Source organism: Saccostrea echinata, unplaced genomic scaffold (assembly GCF_033153115.1).
Source record: "Saccostrea echinata isolate AGI-Se365-2 ecotype Australia unplaced genomic scaffold, CSIRO_AGI_Sech_v1 ptg000054l, whole genome shotgun sequence".
Lineage (NCBI taxonomy): Eukaryota > Metazoa > Mollusca > Bivalvia > Ostreida > Ostreidae > Saccostrea > Saccostrea echinata.
The window spans coordinates 14,589,079-14,612,674 of record NW_026889803.1 but is presented as its reverse complement, the minus strand read 5'-3'; the positions used below and the strand labels follow the sequence as shown (position 1 = coordinate 14,612,674).

At 35.5% G+C, this 23,596-nt stretch overlaps 3 protein-coding genes across 3 annotated transcripts; 2 read left to right on the top strand and 1 right to left on the bottom strand.

Annotated features, from left to right (window-relative positions):
• The first annotated feature begins 6,447 nt into the window (after positions 1-6,447).
• LOC133204643 (toll-like receptor 4) lies at positions 6,448-8,954 on the top strand. The gene has a single exon (XM_061340395.1). The coding sequence runs from the start codon at positions 6,459-6,461 to the stop codon at positions 8,952-8,954; it is 2,496 nt and encodes an 831-aa protein (XP_061196379.1). The 5' UTR covers positions 6,448-6,458.
• Positions 8,955-12,718: 3,764 nt separating this feature from the next.
• LOC133204641 (acetylcholine receptor subunit alpha-1-A-like) lies at positions 12,719-14,131 on the top strand. The gene has a single exon (XM_061340394.1). The coding sequence runs from the start codon at positions 12,719-12,721 to the stop codon at positions 14,129-14,131; it is 1,413 nt and encodes a 470-aa protein (XP_061196378.1).
• A 3,504-nt stretch (positions 14,132-17,635) lies between these two features.
• LOC133172644 (L-methionine gamma-lyase-like) lies at positions 17,636-22,979 on the bottom strand. The gene is made up of 10 exons (XM_061307584.1): positions 22,928-22,979; positions 22,592-22,796; positions 21,657-21,815; positions 21,254-21,391; positions 20,614-20,786; positions 20,226-20,337; positions 19,861-19,974; positions 19,614-19,748; positions 19,354-19,499; positions 17,636-18,091 (listed from the first exon to the last, which is right to left on the bottom strand). The coding sequence occupies exons 1-10, from the start codon at positions 22,930-22,932 to the stop codon at positions 18,010-18,012; spliced, it is 1,269 nt and encodes a 422-aa protein (XP_061163568.1). The 5' UTR covers positions 22,933-22,979; the 3' UTR covers positions 17,636-18,009.
• Positions 22,980-23,596: the final 617 nt, after the last annotated feature.

Here is a 23,596-nt window from a genome sequence, read left to right as displayed (position 1 = left end):
ACAAGGCTCCGACACTCCTTGCCTACGACTTTGGAAATTGTGACGTCATAATAATCTAGACGTCACAAGTGTAATTTTTTATGCAAGCCATGTAAGAAGCATTTCCAAAACAGGGTCTTCTTTTATTATTTGGAATCGAAACGGAAAAATTCCTTACAGCTTCTGTTAAAAAAAATCCCAAACAAACAAACAAAAAAAGTCCCCTCAAAACTTTTTTACCCTATTTACCCTAAATGAAATAATTCTGCAACATCTTTCATTATTTTACAGTAAGCCAATTTTCAAGCTAGACGTAAGAAAAACAACAAAAAAAAAAACAAACATATACGCCAGCCATACTCAGTCAGTTTCAAGAACTTGGATGAAATCATATGAATGTCATTAAAACTGCTTGTTTTCTATATACAGTTTAACTGAAATGCGAGACACAGTCACAGACTCAGGTGCGGGCACTCCCACACAACCTCCTACCCCCACTTCATTCAACTTTCTCCTCCTTGCAAGTATTTCATATACAAGCTTATTCTCTGGTATGGAGCTTGAAATGGGGGAGGGGCTTTGCCTCTGAAGTCCCCACTATGCACTGTTCTGGACAAGCTGCAGTCTCCCAGTACCATCTACGTAGAAAAATTGGCCTCAGGGTCTGTAGAAAAAGTGTTATTACCCTTCAAATATGCACTTCATGAAGAAAAACGACCCCTGTAAAATAATTACACCCTTTTGTAAAAAGGATGCACTTTGGGGGATGGGGGGTACAATGGGAAATAACTCAGTGTTCTAAAAATATCACATCTAATAAAATTTAAATAATTCAAATATTCATTAGTATATATACATGTATTAAAGAATTACACAGGCGTCGGAACCGGGGGAGGCTAGGAGGAAGCTTAGTCCCCCTTACTTTTTTTGCAAAGGCATATTATAAGCATTGAAATTTGGGGCTTAGTCCCCGAACGTTTTTTTTAATTTGTTGGTTTAGCCCCCCCCCCCACTTTCAATTAGCCCCCCCCCCCCTTTCAATTTGCTTCCGACATCAACCCGAGTTTCAAAATTCTCACTTGCGCTAGTTATAAAATACAGAGTTGAGCTGTACGCCTTTAAATATCAAATCTTCCCGTCGACGCAACCTTATCTTCCAGATCTTGGATTAAGTAAATTTAATCTACTTTTCATAATAAATTGACACGTTCAATTTATACTCCATTATCTAGAATGCTTCCGTATTGATTTCACAAAATGCGTCCTTGTTTATGAGAAGTTTGTATGGAGTATTTCATTAAGGAATAACTGTCTAGTTTTTTGGTTTTATGATGTGATCAATCAATTTGCTCGCGTGATAATTTGCATAAACGCCGAAGGCGTTTATGCGTAAAATTATCACGCGAGCAAATTGATTGATCATCATCATAAAACCAAAAAACCAGACAGTTATTCCTTATATTTACATTTTTACCTGATCCTTGATTCAATTTTAAAAAATCAATAATAAATCTAAGCATCCCCACCAGGTGTATTACTGAGCAACACGCAGCAAAAAAGCATGTAGTTTTGTCACGTGCTGAGCAAATCGATTTATGGGGTTATAAAGCCATTACCTTATTTGTAGATTTATCTCATAGAAAGACATTGGAAATGTAAATATATACTGACCAATGTGAAACTTTGGAAACCAAATGCACCCTTGTTGTAACTGAAAAGATATATATAAAACAGATATTTCATTATGTATCACTTTCACTTTAAACGTTCGTTCTCTGTTCGGGCTCCACTGTATGCCGAGAGCCTAGATTAAAAAAAATTAAATTAAATTAATACTTTATTAGTGTACCTTTATGCCTTTATGTACATATGACAGATAAATATACTAATCTATTCTGAAATAGATATCTAGTGGAACCCTACTATATATTCCAATATAAACAGGCACGTAATATCGGGGGGGGGGGGGTTCCAAACATAATGTTCTACCGTTAATTAAGTATGAAAATGTTCATTGAAAGGCCGGTTGCCCCCCCCCCCCTTTTGTAATGCACGTACAATCAATTCTTCCCATGTAAACGTATTAAAACAAGTTGGACCCCCCCCCCCCCAAAAAAAAACGATACTACATGCATGATAAAACCTATTCTGACCCCGACGTGACCATATTAGCACAACTACAAGAGGGAGCTTCCATATAAAAGCTTTATTGCCGTTTATAAGGAAGAAGATTTTTTAAGGTTAAATGCTATGATTACAGTATACGTTAAGCTCTTAACCCCTCTCACTCCCTCCCTCAATTGTGCCACCATACTGTTCTGACCGCAGGGGAAAAAAGCGGGTAAAGTTTCACATACTATTATTTAGTAAATATGTACATTATACAATAGTAAAGGTCGTGATTTTTATTGTTATAAATCCTATATATGCATAAAGTAAAACTGTTGCCAAGGTACACACTGAACGAATCATAATAAACATATAATGTACATGTATGATATTTCAAAATATAGTATATGAAATATACCCGTTTTCCTGATAAAACACATGCATATCCTAGGTATGCGAAATACTATTCTATTTGTAATACTAGAAATTAAATTATTCTTTAATAAAAGGTAAAAACTTTGTAACAAGTCACATGCTCTTCAATCGATCCCTGGTAGGAAAAAAAGGTGCACATGCAACACCCCAAAGCTTAGTCTCCAGGACAGAAATTTCATAAAACTTTCCAGGCGCAGATCCAGGGATTTTTTCCGGGGGGAGGGGGTCCACTCCGGTCAAAAATATTTCCACCCAAAAATTCCTTGAGAAGCAAAAAAAAAAAAAACAAACAAACAAAAAAAAACAAAAAAAGTATTAAATCCAGAAAATTTCTTGACAAGCAATATATATATATATATATATATATATATATATATATATATATATATATATATATATATATATATATATATATATATATATATATATATATATATATATATATATATATATATAAAAATTTTTAAAAAAAAGTAAAATCCCTTTCCCAAACGTGAAAAACACCTATTTCGTGGTGGTGGTGTCCAGGTTTTCGGGGGGGGGGGGGGGTTCAAAGTCATTTTTTATTTGCTTCAGTATATACTTTTAATTACTCTGCAAATTCCAGGGGGGTCCGGACCCCTCCGACCCCCCTCCCCTCTAGATCCGCGCATGCCTTCCCCGTTATATTACCTGAATACAATACTGAATTATACTGAAAGGAAAAAGAAACGCCGCGTAAACTTCTGACGTGATTTCATATTTTTTCCGAACGTATTTTCAAGTATTGTTATCTAACATTAAAACTAATCTTTAATCAACAAGTAACCAAAAGCTTACTTGATTTTGACTGATAATTGAGTTATTGAAACTCAAATGACAGTACCCCCCAAAAGTGAAAATCGAAAATTCTTATTATCTCCTATGCCTCCCCCGCCCATCAATAACAGCCTTGATTCTCCTCTGCATTTATCTGCATGCTTCAGTTCATTTATCTTTTGTAATGAAATAAAAAATCATGGTGATTGTAAGGCGCCTGAAATCATCCAATTGCGATCGAATCATTTTATATTTGGCCAATCAACGTTTACATTACAGCCAATCAGAGCTTACCAATTATTAACCAATCAGTGGTAATTAGGCATAGGATAAAAGGTATAAATACAGACACCCGTCTAGATTCTTTTACTTGGTTGTTGTTCATTGCTTGAGTAACACCTCTTGGACAAGGTTCTTGGGCTGTGTCGGGAAACAACAGAATTGTGAGTTAGACCATTCAGCTCAGGGATCTAGTTCCTTAGTGTCTCGGTAACTAATGTCTTGGTGACTTAAGATTGTGTCTTGGTAAAATAATAAAGATGTCTCAGTGACTTTTGTGATAGGGTGTTTTAGGTAGTTGCAGGCTGTGTCGGGAAACAACAGAATTGTCAGTTAAACCATTCAGTCTGCAGCTACAGAAATAAGGTTATAGATTTGATCATTGATCTGATTATAGGTGATTCTTTTGTTATAGTTCGTTATTGTTTAGTTTGACAATCATTATCCAGATAGGATCAAGGAAAAAGTATTATTCGTGTCTATCCATTAATGTCATTGGTATTACTGAAGTTTGTTGTGATTCAATATACCCGGTAAGCGTGATTCTTAGGAAGGAAACCTAAGCGACTCAATTAATAATCATTTGTATTTCGTAAAAACGTTACACTTTTCTCATAGGGATATATACTAGTATTCAACTCTTTCGCCAAGGCAGCCCTTATTTGTCGAGAGTATCTTGGACATTCCGACGCCTTCAAACCCTGCCGTCCATGCAGTTAGTCCCACAGATGTTCGACTGGAGAAAAAGATGGATTGTACGGAGAAAAGTCTAGTGGGTTAATGTGAATGTTTGAGAGAAATTCTTGACACACGGACTGGGGTTAACATGCTGAAAAAAAATAGGCATAAGACGCACATATGCGCGAGTGAGAGGAACACCAAGTAAAGTTGACGAGCTCACAAGCCAAATTTGCGCAATCGGTTTCTTTCAGTTTTTGGGTAAATGTAATGAACACGGTTGCCTACTGTATTAACATCAGTTTCTGTGGTAGTGAGGTGGCGAATATACTAGATAGAACTTTCTATTTAAAAATGATATTGTCCTACGGACCCAGTTTAACGATAGAATTCGTTCCGTGTATTGGCAATGTTGCAAAATAAACACGGGCGATAACTTGAACTCTGTGCATTTTCTATGAACAATCCAGAGAGTTCCGAATGTTAACATGGCGTTAAATTTGAAACGAGAACGTTGCGAAAATGAGTTGAATTTTCGTACTTACATGGAATATTTTTTTAGGTTAAAAGGCATATACAATCTCAAAAAGGTTTGTTATGATTAATTTGGTAGTTATTTTCAGTGCAACCCCTTTTGTATTCTTCAAAATCATTTCGGAGTGGATCCACTCCCGATTTGCTACATTGCAAGTATATGGGACGTATTCTAACTGGTGAGGGCTTGTCCCGAGACACAGTTAGATTATTTTAACTACGAATATACAGGTGGTAGGATGAATAGCCCAGTCTCGACGCGGCGATACGCGCGAACGTAATCGTCACGGTTGGTTGGAAACCTTTCCAGTATCTCTCTGACTTCGACTCGGATAAGACCTTCTGCCCTGTGGTGGAAAAATTCACAACAAACTGCACAGCAACCTGCATGTTGTTGCCTTTTTTCTTTCCTTAGGCAATGCAATAGCCAGACCCCATAGAATTTCAGGCAGCCGTACCTTAAGTGCAAGAAATTCAAAACGTCTGTAAATATCGAAAAATGATGAGTATCAAGTGGTATTACAAGAAAATTGTCCAAACTCGAAAATCCTATTTCGTAGAGGGGGGATTAAGTTCCAGCTTCTTTCAGTACCAAATTTTATATGTCCACTACTACATTACCCTTATTTCACTATACTGCTACAAAAAAAGAGGGCGACCATCCTTTCATGAACATGTTCAATAGTAAAAAGTTCTGTTTGGAAAAAAGGGGGGCTCGTCCCCCTCCCCCCTGATGCTACGTGCCTGTTTTTGGCTTTTTACCATTTTCCTTATGTGACGTCAAACATTTCACGGTTGGGTAACTCTGAAAACCGATTTGAGTGCACAGTTTTCAAGATAACTTCTGACCAGTTTTCATAATTATTGGGCATGTAGTCAGGCACGAAGCATCGGGGGGGGGGGGGGGGGGGAGGGGCTGTCCCCTTTTTTTCCCAAACATAACTGTTTACTATTGAAAATGTTCATTAAAAGGCCGGTTGCCCCCCCCCCCCCCACTTTTTGTTGCAATATAGTTAAATAAGGGTAATGTAGTAGTGTATGAATTAAATTTGGTACTGAAAGAAGTTGGGGCCTACCCACCACCCTCATCCCCGCGAAATAGGATTTTCTAGTTTGGACAATCCCCCCCCCCTTTTTTTTTACATGTCAATTTAATTTCCAGGTAAATTGAAATTCTCTGGCTGCCACCCCATCCCCCCCCCCCCCCCACACACACACACATTCATAAATGATGCTACGTCCTGGCAGTTAAAAGAATTGCATATTATGTTATCCTGCGTTTCTTTTCCCTTTCAATATATTTATAGCAACGCCCTTCAAGAAAAGATTGTGAGTGTCGCCCCTTGCTGGTTTAAAAAATACGATATTTTTAAAACTGCTAATATCAATGGAGGGGGATTAGGATAAAATTTTATTCATCATTTTCAGACAGACAGGAAAACACAATACACAGATTTCTCAACCCGAAATTGAGCCCCTGGATTGACAACTGTTGTGGAAAGTTTAATTGTTAGTAGAGGTAGCAAACGAATTTATTTAGAGACTACTTCCTTGTTTGAATGCTATTTTAAAAGTCGTGAGATATTCATGCGATGATTAGTTGACCATGGTCTTATGACACGTCAAATCCGTCTGCTTTACTTGACATGGAAATCCTCATTGGAATTATTTTCATATTTGTGAATGTCAAAGGCGAGACAGGAGCTACTCATATGCAATCAAAGTGTAGAAATACGGAACTAATAGATGGAGTGAGTGTCAACTGTTCTGGTCTTCAACTACAATCTATTCCGGATTTTTGTAAAAAGAACAATCCGGAGATCGATCTTTCCATTCCTCCAAATAAAATAATAAACCTTGATTTATCTAACAATGCTATAACACGTATCGCGCAAAACCCATTCCATTGCCTGTATAATCTTCGAGTTTTGAATTTAGAAAACAACGATATCAAATTTTCCAGTTACAACGAAAGCTTGTTTTCGTCTTTGGTGTCGTTGCATCAGCTGAATCTCAAGCGCAACCGGGACGGATTTGTAAATGATAAAGTGTTTGGAAAGTTGCTAAATTTAGAAGTGCTCCGGATGGATGATTCTAGTGGAAATGAGTTCGGAGAACCTTTCTCTTTGTTGACGTCATTGCACACATTGGACCTCTCTGGAATAACAGGGAAGTGTCATTTAAGGCACATCAAAAAAATAACCTTTGAAAATTTAATACATTTGAAGGTTTTAGACCTTTCTTCGTGCATGATCAAATATATCGATAATGGATCTTTTAGTATGCTTCAAAATTTGACGGAATTATATCTTTCCTATAATCATGAACTAGGTTTCGAACCATTACAAAACATAACATTCAATCTGAAAAATACCAAAATTGAAACACTACATTTGGACAATATTCGGTGTTTCATGGGACCGGGAACGACCCTTTGTCGGGAGCACTTGGGGGAACTTTCGCAGACTTCTCTAAAGGAGTTAAATTTGGCCGGAAATAGACTGGAATGGATGGAGATGGGTGTTCTGAATGGGCTACCAAAGAGCCTCGAGAAACTTTCATTAGCATACAACAAACTTTCAACAGGGATGTATGCGTTTGAGTACCGTTTACTCACAAGTTTAAAAGAATTAGATTTGAGTCATCAATTAAACCCACCTAGTATCGTATCTAAAATATTCCAATCCTGCAACGAAAATCAAGACAAGCATAGTTGTTCTACAGAACATGTGTCAAACCCATTTATAAAAAGTGAACGACTGGAAAAGAAGTCCGACCTACTAATTACATTTTATATGCCACCTAAACTTGAGGTAATGCATTGGGAATCAAGTCGTTTATATGGAAGTTTATTGAAGATGGGAATAAAAGCAATGTCCTTGAGATCGATCTACATGAAGAACAACATTTGGTACAACTGGATTGGTCCCCTCTATGGATTTGAAAACGTAACAACAGTGGATCTATCGATGAACTTTTGCAACAACATATCTACAGAATTCTTGACGTACTTCACCAACATCAGGAATTTTAACATGTCAGGAAACTACCTTGGCAAAAGTTTATCCCTCGATCACTCGGGACTGACATTTAGAAATCAGTTAAATTTAGAGGTATTAGATTTATCAAACAATGGCATTTACATTCTGCATAACGGAATTTTTGCAAACGCTGCAAACATAACTCATTTGATATTGAAAGAAAACAGATTGTACAAGTGGGATGTTAAAATTGACCACATGAGGAAGCTGGTTTTTCTGGACCTTTCTGACAATCGCTTGACAAGATTTGAATCCCCAGCCATGCAAAACCTAGAGGATCTGTTCAATTATGGCAATAAAAATTTAACAGTGGACTTGACAAACAACGGACTCTCTTGCACCTGCAGTGACATTAAATTCTTATTGTGGCTAAGATCATTTAAGTCAAATTTTAAAAATTTTGGCAATTACACTTGCTTGGAAGATTCATCTCCCCTTCATTTATCTCTAAATTTGTTGATGACTAGTTGTAAATCTTTTCTCGTCTGGTATATCGTTGGTTCCGTTTCTTGCTCTTTAGTAATCAGTTTATCTTTCAGCTATCTAATTTACAGAAACAGATGGAAAATACGGTACCTACGATATATTGCCAATAAAAGCCTTCGAGGCTATCATCGGCTTCAGTCAAGCTGCAGCGAAGGTTTCGAATTCGACGCTTATGTTTCATATTCTATTAAAGATTTAGCATTTGTGAAAAATGAAATGATCCCCAACATAGAAGAACGGTCTGATATGAAACTAGCAATAATGCATAGGGACGATTTAGCAGGCGAGATTCAAACCACAAATATAATGGATTGCATCAGCCGAAGTAAGCGAACTGTATGCGTGGTTTCCAAAAACTATCTGGAGTCTGATTGGCAGGACTACGAGTTAAACATGGCCAGGATGGAAGGAATAAGCGCAAGGAAGACGTTGAATTTCGTGTTTTTAATCCTTATGCCAGATGTCTGTCAGTCTAAGTATCCAAGAAAAGCACGTGACTTCATCAAAAAAGGTTATTTCCTAGAGTACCCGGATGACCCTGTCGGGAAAAGGGTGTTTTGGGAAACGTTGAGAAATGAAATAAAGAAAGACGTAGTACCTGCTTCGAACATTTAGATGATATTATTAAAAATCCAATTTTGTGTAAACTTGTTTTCGAAGATTTTGAATAAAAAGTCAATCTCGATGAAAAATGATACACTCCATAGCAAGGACGCCTATTTGTAAGGTGTTTGAAATTTCTGGTTTTTAAAAGAAAGGAAATATCAAAAGGGTGTATATGATATATCACAAGGAGTTGAGATGAAAAATAACATAATGTAGAAAGAAACTGGGCAATATTCAGAAAATAATTCTGAAACATTAAAAACGGAGAAAACCTTTTCAACAATTATCTACTTATGTCACAAAAACTTGTACATCTATCCTCTCGGTAACGATTTTTCAAGATTACTTACTCATCACATGAGAAATATGGAATATATTAAGATTAATATTTTCTGAAAAAAGGAAGCCAAGAATTTGATCTAATTCAACGGGACATTTACTATTACAAAACTCAAGGTATTTCCTTTTAACATAAAACTAATACTCTTCCTGCATGTAGTTTTTATATTAATGTCAGGATTTCATGTTCTTTATTAAATACGATATTCGAAAAAATACCCTTATCTAATTAGAGGGACGCTTGTAACAATAACAGAGCGAAACTTCAAAACCCGGAAGTAGAAACTCAACTGAAGATTTTCAAATCCGTAATCCTTTTGATAGTAATAAAAACCTCCCGATATATACTGGAATTAATATGATTATATATTTAGGGTACAAAAGTTCAGAAAACAAGTGGATTCTTACCGAACACAATATATATATTGAAGCTAACAAATCGGGTCAGTTTTTATATCCCTCGCTTGAAAAGTGGAGGGTGGATACAGTGATAGGGGTGTCCGTCTGTCTGTCCGTCCGTCACGCTGTGGGGTACCCATCTCTTATCCGCAACTCCTCTTATACCTCAGAAATTTAATGAAACTTTCACAGAATCTTTCTTACATACTGCCATTGTGCTTTTCCTATTCTACTTTTTGATCGAACACATATTTCGGGTTTCCTATAGCAAAAATAGACACTCCCATTCTTTTTATAAAATCGGGGGTACCCATCTCTTATCTCCTCCTGTACCACTGAATAAGATTTAATGATACTTTCACGGAATCTTTATTACACAGTGCCATTGTGCACCTCCTATTTAAACTTTCTGAATGGACATATTTCAAGTTTCCCATAGCAAAAAATGGACACTGCCATTTTTTTCTATAATATCAGGGGTATCCATTTCTTAACCGCAACTCCTCCTTTACCACTGAATAAAATGATCGGACAGATATTTGGGCTCTCCCATAGCAAAAAATGGACCTTGGAATTATACTCATATGGGGAGGGGGTATCATTTTGTGAGCTCAGTGCTCACAGTACCTCTAGTTATAAATAAGAGTTCTTTTAAAACATCTACATGATGTAAAATCAAAGCTTTGTTTCAATCGCAGAAACGCGAAACAACAACGAGAACCGGTGTCTAAAAAGGATAGAATCAGATGTGGATTAAAAAATATGTCTTCAATGAACATAAAAGCAAAATTTCTGCATTTACTTTCTTAATCCTTTTTAGAAAAATTGAAAAAAAAACCCTTATACTTAAGTAATGTCACTATTGAATAAAAAGTGGATCGTATTGTTTTCGTTGTAAACAGAGAAAAATGAATGCATCATTGTTCTTTATTTCACGAACACTCGTCAGGTACTACAAAACATACCACAAAAGCACCAGGAAATTACGAGGCGACATATTAGACATATCGCTCGATTTCATTTTGAAGAGAGGCAGTACTACCATCGCTGTTGCAACTTCTCTGATTACCATCAGTAACAGCCCATCATATCATGCACAAAAGGTCCACGATCGGCTTCGGGAAATTAGTTTGCGGGCAAGAGGACCATTTGAGGGTGTTATGTTGAAATCAAGACATTGGCAATTTGACAGCGGTAGGCAAGGCGAATATTAGATTTACAATTGTCGATGAGGCAGATGACGTATATTAATTGGTGCCTGTATATGCATCTGTTGCATGAAGAAATAACACACAACATAGTCAATCGTTAACAAAATATAGGTAAAAAACTTAAGGTAAAAAAAAAAGATTGTGGTGCATGCATAAATTCAATTAAAGTATTTTTTCAGCTTTTTATGTTACTGAGTATTCATTAATTTGATATGGGCAAAACATTTCTTCTTAAGAACAGCAGGGCCATGATTGCTCGTACATGTATTAATATTCAAGCACCCCCAAGTAGTGTGGCTTCAATTTGGTTCATATGATTACCCCTGTGGGTAGGGTGGGGCCACCAAAGGAGATCAAGGTTTAACATGGGAATACATCTGCATATAAGAGAAAAAATCTTTGAAAATCTTCTACTGTCAAAGAACAGCAAGGCTATTGTTACTCATATTAATATGCAAGCATCCTGAGATAGTGTACATTATTTTTCATCAAATCATGTCCTCCCGGGGTAGTTTCGGACCACAAAGGAGATAAGGTTTAACTTGGGAGCATACTACTATAGAAAAAAATCTTTTTAAAAGTCTTCGTAAAAACAGTTAGGCCATGATTAGTCATATTGCTATGCAAGCATTATGAGACAGTGAACATTATTTTTTTTAACCAAATCATGGCCCCTGGTAGGGTCGAAATACAAAGGCCGTCTACAAGATCAATACATGATCAATACATGATCAATACATGATCAAGACGATCGATCACTGTTCGTTATCTTCACATTTTTTACATCAAAGTTTAACATCATAGTCACATGCTTCGGGTTTTTCATTCATTTAATTCTATTTCCACAAACAATAGAATGGACACATAACACATGGCTTGCGAAGACGGGTTTAACATGGGGGTATATTGAAAACACGATAGTGTACATTTATGATTGATCACATCATGACTCCCTGGGGCAATATGGGGCTACAATTGTTAATCATAGTTTTACAATGGAATTGGTAGGAACAAATTTTCCAGAGCAGATGCACCACACTTAATCGTATTAATATGCAAAAATTACTAAGTTGTGTTGATGCAGTATTTTTTTCAAGTCATGGACCACTTGGTTATGATGGGGCTTAATTTACATGGAAAATCATTTACTAGTAATATATTTTGTCAGATCAGCAGGTCCTCGTTAGTCATAGTGATATCAGAGCCTCCCAATGTTGTCTGAATTCAAGTACAATTAAATAATTTTTCCTTCAGACTAGACTAGGGCCACAATATTAGATTTTGAAAAAATTCCTGGGAATACTTGGCGAAAATTTTTTATGAAAATCTTCTGAAGAAGAACAGCAAGTCCGAGGTGATTCAGGTGAGCGTTGTGACCCATGGACCTCTTGTAAACTCATAGCGCCCAGTGTGAAGGGTTTGCCTTTTTTCTATTCAACAGTAACAACAAAGGGATGGATAAAATATAGATTCATATTTTACTTTTCAGGTTTTGTGCAAATGCTCGAATTTGTATTTGTCTTTTTTTTTGTTCTGAAAACATTGTCAGAACAATGGCAGAGAGAATGTCCATTACGAAAGACAAAGAAAGGAATCGGACGATTTTGAGATCTTTGAGTACGCTACTGGCGAGTAACTACATGCTGCAGAATACAATTGATGGGGAAAAACACATTTAACGGCTTCAAAGAAATATATCAATATTTCCCTTAAGCTATTAAGTTTGATAAATCATCGATGATGTAGATTACAAATGCAGTGTATTTTTGCTTTGAAATGGAAGGGTGTCGTATTGAAATAATTTTGTTTTTGACGGTGGTGAGAATGATATACACAGAAGGCAAATATGAAGAAGAAAATAATCTTATTTTCAAGAAATTTGATCTCGCAGGAATGGAAAAACTGCAAGTTTTGAACGTTTCTTCTTCGCTTCAAAACTGGCTCTTCAACCGGAACTCTGGATACAAAATAGCAGACAATCCAATGACGCGTGTCGGTTTGCGTTTGCACATTTCCAGATTAGACAAATTTGACGAGATTACAGGAGAACTACAAATTCTTTCCTCTGTTCTTATCTTTTGGGCTGACGTTCGGCTGACTTGGGATCCTGAAAGCTTCTCTGTTTTCCTGGAACTGGGTGGATATTCTATAAATGTAGACTTTTTGCAAGTAAAACTGAAGGATATCTGGAGACCAGATATCAGTCTCTTTAATCCTTTTAATGAATTGAATGTATTCAGGGAACTACAAGATGAAAAGGTTCTTCTTGATCCAGAAGGTCTGCTGTCTTATGAGGGCTTGCTAAAGACAAACACCTATTGTAAGCCGAATCTTAAACAATTTCCTTTCGACGAACACGAATGTACCATTCAATTTGTGGCAACTTCAACAGTCATAACCAACATCCCTCAAAAACCGGAAGTGTTTGATGAGAATGCAAAATGGATATATTTCGAAATGGAGCCATGTGTTCTTAATCTCGCTCCAAGTCGATATGGACTTGAAGTTAACCGAGACCGTCGAGTTCTTGTTTTTCCATTCAAGGTTATTCGAAGGCCCTCCTATCTTTTTGTGAATATCGCTGTTCCGCTCCTTGTACTTAGTCTTTTAAACACAGTTGTCTTCTTTATTCCGGCCATCCCAGGAGAAAGACTGTCGTTCTGCATTTCACTTCTGCTAGCCTTTACAGTGTATCTCATTTATGTGGCTGGACTTATTCCGGAAACTTCAAACCCAGTCCCTCTTATAATTTATTTTTTGGTCTCTCAATTTCTGCTAAGTGCGTTTATAACATGTTCCAGCTTTTTTACGGCTGTATTTTTCCAGAGGGAAGGAACGAAAGCAATACCTCGCGTAATTACGGAAATTCTAAAAAGATTCCACAAAATACGTGTTAACGATGTTGAGAATGGTAATCTACCTAAAGAACACACAATGGAAGAAAATACTGAAGAACAAAGTATCCCAGATGATGAAACATTAAGGACAGGCGAAGTTTCATATCAAATAAGCTGGAAAAGCATTGCCATGCTAGTGGATAGAGTATGTTTGACCTTAACTTGTATCATCCTCCTGCTTGAAGTCGTACTGTTTTCTTATCTCGCCTCTCGCTTGTCTACCTCGGTTGAGCCCAATCCTGTCGCAGATATCTGTCGTGGATTTCAACTGAACATGACTAAATTCTGTTTTGACGACGTATCAGGGTTATGTGTTGATCCTACTATGGTTGGTTCTTAACTCCAGATCTTCAACAAAAGTGGAATGTCAGAAAAGTTAGAAAACATATATTTTCTTCAAGTGAGCTATCAAAGCACTGCTTATTTAGTAACGGAAGTTATCAACATTTAGCTTTGAGAGATTAGAAATCATAATAATACTGGGTTTTGTTGGTCTGACGGTTCCAACATGGCAATTAATTTCCTTCGACAGCGGGTCAGGTAGTTTACTGATATAGCGCTCCTGCGATTCTGATGGCCTTTTATAGGTACGAACAGTCGCGGGTTCGAATCCCACTGTGGGACGTGGAAACCGGTTCTTTGGATGAGACCGTATAAACCGAGGTCCCGTGTCGCAGTAGGTGCTGGCACGAAAAAGACCCCTCACTGCTCAATGGCCGTAAGTGCCGAGTATAGGACAAAATTTGCAGCTCTCCAAGGCAAGTGGTGGCGTCTCCATATGAGTGAAAAATTCTCGAGAGGGGCGTTAAACAACATAAAAACAAACAAACAAAGCAAAATAGACATAGTACTTCGACAACTGTAAAAGATGAGGCACGTTACGAAGAAATTTCACCCATTTCCGTCCAATCCGTGCTCCGTCTTATGTTCTTTTTTTCGTCATCGTACACGTGATCGTTCATTTCATTTAAATTCCGTAACGGGTTTCGCAAATCGATTTTCCTCCGTGATGAAATTAAAATCCACGGAAATATCACCAATATCCTCAGTTTCAATGACATCGTATTTTTCACGAGTTGTAAAAGTGACAAATCATCAGTATCATCTTGGTGAAAGTCGCAAACTATAAGTACATGTATATCTCCAGATTGACACGCCATCATCAAGTTTTGCTGGAGTTTTATGGAAATTTCCGAATTGTTCCAATTGAACAAGTCGGTCATCCCGCATCCTTGTAAAATTCATATATTCATATATTAAAGGAGTGAGTGGTCATTCAGTCACGAGTGCACTTCGTCACTTCCCCCCTCCCCCCCGTGCACTCCTGCCTGGTGGGACCGCCCAGTCTTTTGATAATATGAATATTACTCGGATGCTAAAAGATAACCATTGCATATTAAACTAATGACTGTCGTATCATTTATATTTTTACTCTCTGTTTGCAAAAAATTCTCTTTGAAAGGTTTGTTCACTGGTATAAATACATGATTTATTTTTTTTTCCCGTAGATTATAATTAAATTGTGTGTTCATTTACTGTATAATCACACATTTTCATGTAGGTAAATTTTCTTGGTTTTAAGAAAAAATATTGATTCATGAGGATTAGATTACGTGATTGAAGAAGTGTGGAGTTGTTATGTAATTGAAGTTTTATATTTTGTGGAGGGCATGAATTCGTGGGTCTCTTCATACTATGATAATACCGAAAAATTAATCCCCACAAAAAATTAGTGATTTCACGGTTTTTGTAAGGAAGATGTCAGCAAATTGCTTCGATTTAAGCGTCAATTTATTATAAGCGTGTTTTATATGGCATGTCAAACGTTGCAATATTCGATCTTTTCCATTTGCATTGTATAATTTTCCATTTGTATTGTATAATTTTTATTTGTATTGTATAATTTTCCATTTGTATTGTATAATTTTTCATTTGTATTGTATAATTTTTATTTGTATTCTATAATTTTCTATGTGTATTGTATAATTTTCATTTGTATTGTATAATTTTTATTTGTATTGTATAATTTTCCATTTGCATTGTATAATTTCTTATTTATATTGTAAAATTTCTTATTTGTATGCGATAATTTTTCATTTATATTGTATCCGCGGACTGTTTATTTGTTTCTTTACGAAGGATTTCATTGGTCAAGTTTCAGCCTGTATCGGGTTGAAGATGTTCCGGATGCTCAAAGCAAACTGGGCTCATATGTATTTGCTTGCTTGATTGATTGATTATTGTTTAACGCCGAGTCGGCAATATTTCAGCCATATTTCGGCGATATATGTATTTGCGTGCATGTTAGACGGTCATTGGATTCTAAAAAAGGAGCGCTGGTAGATGGCAAATAAATAATCTGTCCTTAGAAATGCTGACTGAGAAAATAAATAAATTGACCTTGAGTGGTGGAACCTACCCCCACCCCCAAAAAACTGAGTTTTCGGGTTTGGGCGGATTTTCTTCTTTTTGTTTTTCTCCTTGTCTCTGGTCATATTGGAAATAAATATTCTCTCCTGCGAGAGAATGAAAATAAATAATCAGATTCGACACCCCCCGAGAATCAAATGGTCGTCCCTTAGCATGCACTGCAAATAGAGGAGCCGAGTTTGTGTTTGTAGAGAATGCGCGATCGGAACTGTGGGAAGGGTACCAGACTAAGTTTGTGATGGGCACCTGAGACCTTTATACAGACTAAATTTTATGACCAATGACATCCTTCGTAACGAAATAAATAAACAATCCTCGGATACAATACAAATGAAAAATTATCGCATACAAATAAGAAATTATACAATACAAATCAGAAATTATACAATGCAAATGGAAAATTATACAATACAAATAAAAATTATACAATACAAATTATTTTTTTTACAACACAAATGGAAAATATAGAATACAAATAAACATTATACAATCCAAATGGAAAATTATAAAATCCAAATGGAAAATTATAGAATACAAATAAAAATTATACAATACAAATGGAAAATTATACAATACAAATGAAAAATTATACAACACAAATGAAAAATTATACAATACAAATAAAAATTATACAATACAAATGGAAAGTTATACAATACAAATGGAAAAGATCAAATATTGCAACGTTTGACATGCCATAGTTTTACTGTATTTAGTTTATTATGATTCAAAATAATATTCTCTGAAACTGTCTCATACTCAAGTTTGTTGATATCATACATAGCCAAGGACTTGAGTTGGGTTTTGGGAATATTTTTAAGCAATAAACATTCTGAAAACCTATAGGTACTGTAAAACGAGAAAAAAAATGGCACAGATTAATTAAGCGCCTCTGGCGTAAGCGACCATCAGTGTCCGTCGACTATTTTCCTCTTTATGATTTTTTCAAAAGTTTTTTTTTTTAAGTTTGAGTTCATTCTTTTGACATTGTTACTTTGCCTGTTTAGAAGTTTATTTTAGACATTGTCATGCTCTTAATCCTCTTTATTCATATCTGCACATAAAGCGGCGCAGTTATTAATTTACCATTCACAAATTCAGAAGATATCCTATAAGATACTAGCAGGACCAGTTTTGAACCTACTTAAATCTTAATATAGTTTTTAATTTGAAGTTCAACTTCAGATTGAAAATTAACGAGAATATGTACAAGATTTTTTTTATTATTTTAGTCTCTATTATATGCAACCCCTTTCTGTATGGGACCTCGGATTGTAAATACAATCGAATGACAATGACCCTTGTTAGGGCATCAAAACAAAAAATAATATAAGCATGTTCATGTATTATTACTTGGAACACTACCTTTTAAAATTGAAATTAAAACACAAAATAAAAACAAGAAAAAAAAATATGGCAAATTTGTGCTGTGTGTGCAACCATAAGATTTTAATTGTCAAATTTGAACATGAGCAAAAAAGCAGTACAAACGTTATTTGATGAGAATTCGTTCATCTTAATTTTAAAAAATGTTCCTGTAAAAATGATTTTTCTCTGGGAAAAACTAAATACTAGTATAGAGTGAAGGGCGAAGAGAAAATCCAGCTAAAACTATATAATGTTTTATAGAAGGAAAATTGGTTATTATGTTTTCTAATTCTTTTCATTTCCTGTTTTATTATTATGATTAAAGAATACAAATTACAGTTCACTTTCTTCATCTACATTGAGGCATATGCTACAAATAAAAGCGATTAGATGCTTTTTAAGGTGCTGCATCAAACACGCTTAGGCTATGAGACTGTCTGGGATTTTATCTAATGCTTGCTTCAGGTCTTTGATGAGGTCATCTGCGTCCTCTATGCCGATACTAAAAATATAGAAAAAAAAATTAAAATCAATAATTTCACATATTTCAACTATACTGCCACCAACTACTTGTACTTTATAATAAATAAAACTAAGACGTGTCATTGTGACACGAATACCCCGATGATAGGCAAGTTTTACATATATACTTAGTATGTGAATATCCATGAGTGTGAAAAATAAAAATGGGTGGAAATGGCACACAAATAAGATATCATAGTAATTATATTTATGCTGTGTGAAAATTGTGATCATTTACAAGCACAGCTAAAAAGTCCGTAAAACAGTATATAATTGAAGATTTTCAAAGTCTAAGGGCCATAACTTTCGTAAAAATGGGTCAATCAATATGAAACTCCAACTTGATCTTAACTCATCAATATTAAGAGAGATACAAAAAATTTCATTATCTACAGGCACAGCAAAAAAGTCTGAAAAACAATGATTTACACAACTATTAGAAATTTTTAAAGTCAGAGGGTCATAACTTTCGTAAAAATGCGTCAATCAATATGAAATTCAAACTTGATCTTAACTCAGCAATATCAAGAGACATGAAAAAAAAGCTTCTCATTGTCCACAAGCACAGCATAAAAGTCCAGAAAACCGTGAACTATTAGACTTTTTCAAAGTCTTATGGCCATAACTTTCGTAAAAATGGGTCAATCAATATGAAACTCCAACTTGATCTTAACTCATCAATATTAAGAGAGATACAAAAAATTTCATTATCTACAGGCACAGCAAAAAAGTCCGAAAAACAATGATTTACACAACTATTAGAAATTTTTAAAGTCAGAGGGTCATAACTTTCGTAAAAATGCGTCAATCAATATGAAATTCAAACTTGATCTTAACTCGGCAATATCAAGAGACATGAAAAAAAGCTTCTCATTGTCCACAAGCACAGTATAAAAGTCCAGAAAACCGTGAACTATTAGACTTTTTCAAAGTCTTATGGCCATAACTTTCGTAAAAATGGGTCAATCAACATGAAACTCAAACTTGACCTGTAACTTATCCATATCAAAAGCATACCAAAACTCAGCTCATTATCTACAGCAAAAAATGTCCGGAACACAGTGACTAATTAGAGACATACCAAAAAGCAGCTCGTTATCTACAAGCATAGTAAAAAAGTCCGGAAAACTAACTATGAGGGAATGAAGGAGTTACAGAATGACAGACAGAAAAGGGTTAACACTATATGTGTATCTCATGGCTTAGGCATTAAAAAACGAACGATTACACATATACGTTTACCTAATTCTAACGAGACCATCAGTTATACCACCACTCAGTCTGTCCTCTGACGTCATCAACATTGGACCATGCGTCATCGTGGCGGGGTGTTCGATTAGACTTTCTACTCCTCCCAAAGAAATTGCTAGTTGTATTAGGCGCACATTCTGTTTATCAAGTGTTTTACATGTAAGATTAGGGAAAATAAACCAACAATAGAACATTATTTTTAAATGTTTCATTAGAAGATGGCTGATTAAGGAAGTGACGTAAGATACCACCTCTACAAGAATCTTCCCTCCCTGCACTCCTCCCTTAATCTCAGCGGCGATCATTCCGCTGAACATCTTCATCTGTTTCTTGGCAATCTGATGTTGTGGATGTGATGGAAGACCAGGATACATCACCCTCTCAACCTAAAGAAAAATATACATAATCAAACGAAATGACATCTCATTTTTTGTTTATTTATTTTATTTTGTTTTAGTTTTTTAGATTTTCTTTTTAAGAGTAAATGTGTATTGTCACCTTAGGATGGTTTTCCAGGAATTCGGCTACTTTTTGAGCATTAGAACTGTGTTTATCCATGCGTAAATGAAGGGTTTTGATTCCTCGGAGAAGGAGACTTGCATCGTATGGTGACTGAAAAAAGCGACAAAAACTGTTATTGTGCATATTGACATATTGTAAATTTAGAATTTACCGGCGCGGTTTGCAGTAAATGTAAGATTTTCTATTTATTGTCACCCAGTAAATTCAAAATTTTCTAATCTCGATAAACATGCAGTGGAAAGGTAATGAATGAAATTATGTATGAAAATCTTTAAAGTTTAGACACCTGACGACTATCTATTTGACTGCTGAATGTTGTTAAAAATTGGATAAGGTTATACCAGAGTTGTTCCCATGGTAGTCTGAAAATGAAGCACTGTCTTCCAAAGGTCAACAGAGGTAAAGGTCAAACATCCAGCCACAAGGTCACTGTGACCACCGAGATATTTGGTGCTGTAATATGAATAGGACCTCTTAGGGTTTGTAAAGTACACATTTCTCTTACTGGGAGAAGTTAAACATCATTGTATTTATTCATTCCCTTTCTTGAATAAACTTTGTCAGCGTTCTAAAAAACCAATTCAATTACATGTATACTTTCTAAAAGGAATTTATCCTTTTCTGATCATGTTCATTTAGAAATATAAAAATGACTGTGTTAAACTCTTCTGATAAAGCCTTAAATAAGCAGATAATTTCAAAAATATCAGCTTTAAACACATGACATACCAGCTGTGCATCGAAATGTCAATACCATGTTTTATAACAGGCTGTAGATAGGGACTGGCAAAAGTACTGTCCACTATTGTTAAGACATTGTCCAGCGATCTCCCCAGTTTCCCAAACTCCTCAAGATCAAGCACAGCCATACTGGGATTACATGGCGTCTCGCCGTATAACATCTGATATAAGGTAATATTGTATAAAATAGATATATCCATTTACTGCGCAAATGAATTTTTCTGAAATACCAGCAGTTGATGTCTTCTTAAGTGTCTGGATGAGAATTTAACTTGAAATAACTGAGAATTGGTGGTTTGATATCTTTAGTAGGCTCAACTGACATACCATATCACTGGTTCTGCGATTATCTATAGTTTTCGTTAATTTCAATTGTGAATAGTGAAAAATTAAAAAGCCAAAATATTGCCTAATAATATATAAGAGTATCCTGAATTAGATTTTTGAAATTATAGACAGTGGCATTTTATTTCAAATCAATTCTTAATTAAGTGTAATAGATCGTAGAATGGATTAAGAATAATTTAGCGGAAATTTATTCACCTATGAAGATGTTTTGATCAAATTGGCCTAAGGCAATGTCCCTTTATCCTATTTGTTTTAAAGAAAGAAAACATGCAGCACTAACCCTGGTATTAGGTTTAACGTGTTTACGGTACTCCTCTACCGGACATCCTGTAGGAACAAAGGTGTATTCGATTCCATAGCGAGGCAGTATGTTCGTTACCATGTCGTATGTGCCACTGTAGCAAGGGTTATTTGCCACCTACAGACAAACAGCCTCATATTATTGGTTAAATTGGCTAATTGGGGAAAGAAAATCAGAGCCATTTGGTACTATTAAAATAAGAATAAAAAGCTTTTACTGAAATTGTCAGTTTTATATTGATTGAAGGGAGTTTTCTCTCTCTCTCTTTCTCTCTCTCTCTCTCTCTCTCTTTAAACTTGGACTTTTTAAAAAATCAAATACTTATAATATTGATATATATATATGACAATGAAAAGATGAGTTATTTGCAGAATATACTTGCTATATGATCACCACTTTTCAGGAAAGAGAGAAATGCTGTAGAAATTGCAGCCATTCCGGTGCAGAAAACAAGAGTGCCTTTTCCGCCTTCTATGTCATTTATTGCGGCTTGAACCGAGTCACGGTTAAAGTTGCTAAATCTCGAATAAATGTATCCACCCTGTCATAAGTCAACAACGAATTCAAGCACAGGTGCTTGGGGACACCCCCCCCCCCTCGCTCCGTGCCCCAAGGGTTCTTCGACTTTTTAAAATAAAATATTTTTAAATACACATTTATAAAGTATTACAATTGAAAAATTCAAAATATGACCTAAAACTAACCTATAATAGAAATTCACAATCTCTGACACGATAAGAGAATTTGTCATAGAAAATATTTTATTTTTAAAAAAAATCGAAAATCTCTTGAGGTACTTGAGGAGCGGGGGGGGGGGGGGGCTGTCCCAAGCATCTGTGAATATTCAAAATGTGTTCTTATATTTCTCTACTTCAAGAATTCTCTACTGAATGCAATAATCATTTATTTTAGTATAAATTATACGAGAAATGTTTAATAAGCAATTTTACATTGTGCAAGCAAGTACATATATATATTATACTTTCATGTACATGTAAATTAGTTGAATCTGATTCGTCGAGAAACATTTGCCAAAAAAAAAAACCACTATTACCCGCTGAATAATGAAGTCACGCCCTCCAGCATAGCAACAGTCAACATTGCTTGACGATGGGTGTTATTCCAAAAAATATTGACTGCGCAGAATTTATGCGCGCAAGGTTCACTGTAATATGTATTTGTATAAAACATTCAGTATAACATAATAAATACTGCATGTAGTTGAGTGCTGCGCCTCGGTTGACAATGGTTTTTTTGGGGTGAAAATTTTCAATTTTACACTCAACTACATGCAGTATTTATATGATAACATTATACCTCTTCCAAAACCTTGAGATAATCATCCACAGACCGTAGTTTATAGGTGGAAGCATGAAAAATGGGCGGGACCAGTGGCTCTGTCTCGGGACCGGAAGTGAATGCATAGCGTGACGACGTAGCCACAGTATCGGCAGTGACGTCATCAATACGAAGCCCGTCCACACCTCTCTCAAAGTTTGACTGAGGTGGAAACCACTTAGTACTACGGAAAATGCATTTAAAATGTCATTAAATTCAAACTTTATACATAAGATATACATGTATTTACATCATTCTGATTAAGACAATTACTACGTTTTTACAAAATTCTGATCGTGTATAGTTACAACTCACCTCATTTTCTATAAAACACCAGAAACATTTAAGATCACATAGAGATACACACCTGGCTTGCATTAAGCCACATCCCTAGTGATTGATGGTGCCCTGTTAGGACAATGTGCCTGTTCAGATTTTTTTGGGGGGGGGGGGGGGGTCAAAGGAAAGTTAGGAGATAAAGAAAGGTATTGTTAGTGCGATAACAAAAAAAACTGCGTGATCTATTTAGATAATACATATTAAATAGAAAACAATTTCAAGAGAAATTTAGCAAATTATTTTTGTATTCTTTAAGCATGGAAAAAGATAAGAAGACGTGCATGTATTTGTAAAAAGTCTTATCCACTCAATAATAATAATAATGATAATAATAATAATAATAATAATAATAATAATAAAAACTTCTAATAAACAGTACAGTATGCATGTTCTAATTAAAATACTAATATTTCCTTGCAGGTAATATCAGAGACGGGAAAATCGCTTAATTGATAAACAAACAGGGTGAAAACATATCTAACAGAATCAATATAGGTGCCCATTGAATACAGAAAACAGCTCAAAACAATGCAGAATCTGGGATATTAAATTAGTATCCGAAACAAATATCGGGGCCATTTCTCCAACGTGAAGTTACTGGCATTAGTGCTACGCCATATCATCAAAATACATGTACAGGTCTGG